This window comes from Manihot esculenta, chromosome 16 (genome assembly GCF_001659605.2).
Source record: "Manihot esculenta cultivar AM560-2 chromosome 16, M.esculenta_v8, whole genome shotgun sequence".
NCBI classification, from domain to species: Eukaryota; Viridiplantae; Streptophyta; class Magnoliopsida; order Malpighiales; family Euphorbiaceae; genus Manihot; species Manihot esculenta.
The window spans coordinates 3,692,837-3,699,033 of NC_035176.2; the positions used below are offsets into that span (position 1 = coordinate 3,692,837).

At 36.5% G+C, this 6,197-nt stretch overlaps 1 protein-coding gene across 1 annotated transcript; it reads right to left on the reverse strand.

Annotated features, from left to right (window-relative positions):
• Positions 1–2,689: 2,689 nt before the first annotated feature.
• On the reverse strand, positions 2,690–5,854 carry LOC110604015 (pentatricopeptide repeat-containing protein At5g04780, mitochondrial). Its single transcript, XM_021742036.2, has one exon. It carries the CDS (start codon positions 5,753–5,755, stop codon positions 2,894–2,896), a length of 2,862 nt encoding a protein of 953 aa, XP_021597728.1. The 5' UTR covers positions 5,756–5,854; the 3' UTR covers positions 2,690–2,893.
• Between the last annotated feature and the right edge of the window lie 343 nt (positions 5,855–6,197).

Sequence of the window (6,197 nt, forward strand, 5' to 3'; positions counted from 1 at the left end):
TCACCTTCGGCGGCCGAACCTTGCATTTCTTCCTTGGCTCTTTTCTTGCAAAAAAACTCATTTCCTTTATACTTAAAACATTAAAACATAGCAAAACACTTTCAAAAACATGTCTATACCCTTCTAGAGGGTGCCGACATCCGAAATTCCACTGGACTACAGGAATTCTGATGCTAGACTCTAGCCGGGTATTACATTAAGAATTAGTTTAGTGTTTTTGTGCATATATTGAGGAGTGATAATGCTAAAGAATACATGTCAAGATCATTTCAGACTTTTATGACCTAACATGGTATTCTTCACTAATCGTCATATGTTGATACTCCTACTCAAAATGGGGTGGATGAAAGGAAGAATAGGCTTCTCCTTGAGCCTGCTCAAGCTCTGTTATTCTAAATGCAAATTCTTAAGTAATTTTGGGCTGACGCTGTCTTTACCGCATGTTTTCTCATTAATTGCATGTTGTCTACGATACTTAATGGTAATACTCCATACAGTGTTCTCTTTCCTAATAAGTCATTGTTTCTTTTGGACAGATTTCTGGTAGTACTTACTATGTTTGGAATGTCATATTTCATGTGACTAAACTTGATCCTGAAACTTTAAAGTATATATGCTTGGGATATTCTCATCTTCAGAAGGGGTATCGGTGTTATTCTCTAGAACTCCACAGGTATTTAGTCTCAACTAATATAACATTTTCCAAGAAAATTCTATTTTTTCCCGCACCACAGACCTCTACTAGTGATGAGAGGAAGATGAGTGACTCATCTATAGGATCACATCCAATAGTGAGATCTCTGCTAGTATGTCTTCTCCGATACAACCTGTTGAAGGTGTTCCTCTTAGTATTCAACCGTTTGCTAAACCACTAGTGGTTTAAGTTTATTCTAAAAGACAAGTAACCGATGATACATGTCTTGTACCAGAACCTTCTTCACCATCAGATCCATCACCGAGTGAGCTTGATCTCTCCATTAGTCTTTATAACGGTAAACGACATTGTAAGTCTATCTATTCTATTGCTAACTTTCTCTTTTATGATTACCTGTCTCTCCTTTCTAGCTCCTTCATTGCCTCTCTATATTTCATTTTCTTACTAAGATAGTTAAAATGAACCTATCTCATTCTGGGTGGTATGATGCAATATTTGAGGAGATCAAGACTCTAGATGACAATCATATTTAGGAACTAGTTGATTTACTCCAAGGCAAGAAGGCTGTGGGTTGTAAATGAGTTTTTGCCATCAAATTCAATACAAATGGTTTTGTGGTGAGGCTTAAGGCCCGCCTTGTTGCTAAAAGATATGCACAAACCTATGGAGTATATTATTCTGACACTTTTTCTCCTGTGACCAAAATGATCGCGGTTCTCTTGTTCATTTCCTTAGCTGTTTCTTAGAATTGGTCTTTACACTAGTTAGATATAAAAAATGTTTTTCTGCATAATGACCTCCAAGAAGAAGTGTATATGAAGCAACCACTTAGATTTGTTGCTTAGGAAAAGTATGGAAAAATCTGTCATTTGGAAAAAACTTTGTATGGTTTGAAGCAGAGCCCCCATGCTTGGTTTCGCAAGTTTAGTGATGTTCAATAATTTAGGTTAAACAAGAGCAAGTGTGACCACTCAGTCTTCTATAAACATTTAGATGCTGGTATTATTCTCCTTGTTGTGTATGTTGATGACATTGTCATTACGGTGATGACTTGGCCAGACATTGCTTTCGTAGCAAATATTGTAAGTCAGTTCATGTTTGCACCTACAATGAAATATTGTTCGCTCCTACAGTGAAATATTGTTCGCTTTAGAACATAGAAGTTATATAAAATAGACTCTTAGACTCGGTATACTCTACAGTGATATGGACATTCTATAGTTGAATGCTTTTCAAATACTGATTGGACATGATTTAAAAGTGTTAGAAGATCCACTACAGACTATTGTATATTTGTTGGAGGAAACCTAGTGTTTTGAAAAAATAAGAAGCATAATGAAGTATCCAGATTCAATGCCAAATTAGAATATAGGGCCAATCCCCTTGTGAGATTCTATAGATAAATCATCTGTTGAAAGAAGTTAGTGTGGATGTTGCGTCACCCGCAAAACTTTGATGTGATAATTAAGCTGCTCTTCACATTGTCTCCAATCTAGTATGCCATGAACGGACTAAGCATATTGAAGTTGATTGCTATTTTATTCGTGAGAAGATTAAAAAAAAAATTATTTTCCACTAATTAAGTGAAGACAGGAGAGCAATTGGGTGATGTATTTACCAAGACATTAAATGGATCTAAAAATAGAATATTTTTGTAACAAGTTGGGTATAATAAACATCTGTGCTCCGGCTTGAGGGGAAATGCTATAGTGTGAACATAATTTATACATGATTAGAATAGATTGCAAATTCTTAGGGTTAATTGATATTAATTGATAGATAAAAGATTTATAGAAGAATGATTTATTACCCCAGCAAAAACTTGTCGTTTTTTCTATTGAACAAGAGTGCCAAGGGTGTTAAAAATGACAACTATTTGTAATAAAAACAACAACTATTTCCTACAAATTTAGTTTGTTACAATTTTGTACATATGAATTTCAGAAATCAAAAAGAAAATCATAAAATGATCAAGCTGGAAATTGCACTTTCCTGGTTACAAGAGCAGAAGAAGACGGCTAATTCTCATGATCAATATCAAAACTGGGGATCTTCTTTTATGAATAAATTACGGTTGAACTACATTGAAGATGATCAAAATTTCATAAATTTCAAATAAGCACAGATAGGACAAAAGGAAAGAAATTAGGCCTTCAACATGCCCCTGATTTTGAGGCATGTAGGGGGGATTTTCAGGTGTTAGTGTACAGGGAACGAATAAAAGATTATCCTAGGATGCTACCAATAATCCCCACAAGAACATGAACCATCTCTGAATTGGTGGAATCTGTTGATGTCTCGGACAATTATCTCCCTTGAGACAATTTTGCAAATGTACTTGAATACAGTATGACAGTCCAAACAAATTCGAAGATTCTTTTTCACTCTAATGGGAGCTCCTGGTGGGGTGACGATCAAGCCAAAAGCAACTGCAAGTTTTTCGCTGTGGTGGTATAGATTTTGCTCTTTCTCACTTGGATCAATATCATGAAGGTCAACATCTAACATAGGAACATAACCAGCTTTATTCAAGAGGTCACTTAACTCATCAAGCTTTGCATAGATTTCCTTACTTCTAGAATTGCTTTTATCTCCTACTATGAATGTGTATATTTTGTCCTTTATCTCTATCCAACTCATCCCAGGCTCCTTTTTCACCTTGCTGTCTTTCATAAGTCTTCTCATCTTTGCTACATTGTCCCACATGCCAGCTGATGCGTAAATGTTTGCAAGAAGAACATGGGTACCTGATTTTTCAGGTTCTAGAGCAAACAGCATCTCAGCAGCTTGTTGTCCAAGCTCAACGTTCTTATGGATTCTGGCAGCACCAAGAAGGGCTCCCCACACTGAAGCATTTGCTTGAAATGGCATTATATTCATGAGCTCCATTGCCTCATCCAATTTTCCTGCTCGACCAAGGAGGTCAATCATGCAAGCATAATGTTCTGGCATTGGTTCAATACCAAACAACTTTTTCATTGATTTGAAATAGTGTTGAGCTTCAGCTACCAAACCTGCATGATTGCAAGCACAAAGTACACTAACTAGAGTTATGTGATTAGGAGGAACACCGTCTATTAGCATCTGATGGAATAATTGAAGGGCCTCTTTTCCATGCCCATGTTGAGCAAGTCCTCCAATCATTGCAGACCATGATACTATTCCTCTCTGAGGTATTTCAGCGAAAGCACGATCTGCATCATCTATGCTTCCACATTTTGCATACATGTTAACAAGAGAATTCCCAGCAAAAATATCTGATGTGAATCCAAACTTCAAGACATGAACATGGATTTGTTTCCCTTGTTCATATGCTGATAAATTTGCACATGCATTCAGAAGAGAACTGCACAGAAAGGAATCTGGCTTGATGTCCCTATCTTGCATCTCCAGATAGAGCTTCAAAGCATCTTCACCTTGTCCATCTTGAGAATAAGCTGTTATCATAGAGGTAAATGCCACCAAATCTACTATTGGGCTTTCTTTGAACACTCTGTTTGCAGCTTCTATATGACCACATTTCCCATACGCATCAATAAGGCTGTTTGCAACATAGTTGTCAGATTCAAACCCTGCTTTCACACAAAATGCATGAACTTGGCTGCAAATGTGGTCAGCCCGTAAGGTAGCAATAGATTTAAGAACTGTTGATAAAGTTATCTGGTTGATTCCTACTCCCTCCTTGCGCATCAAAGGAAAAAGAGAAACAGCTTCTATGTCGTCTCCATTTTGTGAATGTCCAGTGATCACAGCATTCCAAGCAATCAAGTCCTTCTCTGGCATTGACTTAAAAACCAATCTTGCATCAGTCATTAATTCACACTTAGAATACATATCTATGAGTCCAACACCAAGAAAGGAATCTGATCCTATGTCCATCTTTATTAAGCAAGAGTGCAACTGTCTTCCCATTTCCAGGAGACCCATTCCAGCACAGGCTTTAAGAGCGCTTGATATTGTATACATATTTGGGCATATCCCCGACCTATTCATTTTGCCAAACAACTCTATAGCCCGATGATGGTACTCGCTAAGAACACAACCTGCAATAACAGCATTCCAAGAGATAATATCAGGTTTTTCAATTTCCTCAAAAACATGGATAGCATCTTCAAGAGATCCCACTTTTGCATACATGTCAACAAGAGAATTTGATGAGAATAGATCTAAATCATAGGCAAGCTTTATCAAGTATCCATGCATCTTTCTTCCTTGATTACTATCCTCCAATCCAGCACAAGCATTTATCATACAGGACAAACTAAATTCGTTAGGCCTTATTCCACTCAAAACCATATCCTTAAACAAATCAATTGCTTCTCCACATGAATCGCTTTGGACATAACATGATAACAATGCATTCCACGAAACAACACTCCTTTCTGGAATTGCATCAAATAGCTTCCTGGAATCCACAAACTCCCCACCTTTTGCATACAAAACAAGTAAGCTATTAGCTACAAATTCATCATTTTCAAACCCCGTTACCACCACAGTCCCATGAACCTGCCTTCCTAGCCACAAATCCTTAGTGACAGTACAAGCCTTCAGTACGCTGGGAAAAGTAAATTCATTGCACTTAACACCCAACAGATGCATCTCATAAAAGGCAGAAATTGCTTCTTTACCAAACCCATTTTGTGAATACCCAGAAATCAAAGCAGACCAAGAAACCAAATCCGGTTCAGTACTTTCATCAACCAGTTTCCGCGCATAACGGAAAAATCGGCACTTTGAGTAAAGATTGATCAAAAGGTTTCTTATTCTGGGGTCTTGAGAAGACCTCAATTTGATTACGTGGGCATGAATCTCCATGCCAGGAGTTAAAGATTTTGAAGAAGTGCATTGCGAGAGGAGCTTAGAGTAGGAAATTGAAGTGGGTGATGAATAAAAATACAACTTTTGCGTTGTGCTTGAGAAACTAGTAACGATTGGGTGTTGGTTAAATTCTTTAGGAGTCTGGATAAAAAATTTGTGAACTTTATGAAAATTCAGGTGTGAGGTTTTGGGAGTGAAGGGTGTAAAAGGTAGGCAATGACACTGGAGAAGAGGCTTTTGGAGGGAATGGAGATAACAGATGCTCATCATCCATCTGATCATTAACGAGCTTGGGGGTTTCGCGCTTTGTTGGGCATGAATACTGATGCTCGATTCAAGGCAATAAAACGGTAGGTCGTTTCATTTCTTAGCCCGGGGGAAATGAAGTCTTATGGATTAAGTTCATAGTTTTCATATGTATTGGTTTTAAAAAATTCTCACAGTTAATTAACATTTATAATCCTTCAGCTTTATTATATTTTCAATTTGATCATTCAATTTTAATTTCCTTTTTAAAACTCTTTCAATTTTGATGTAAATATCATTAAACTCTCCCTAACTTATTATTGCAGATTTATAGGTTAATTCAATTAAAATATTAAAATATTATTTTTTCCTTATATCTCACACATATTTATTTATTAAAATTTATTAGATTTTAAATATTTAAACTAATGAAAATATACTTACCCTAACATCATATTTAATTCTTTTAAATATAACT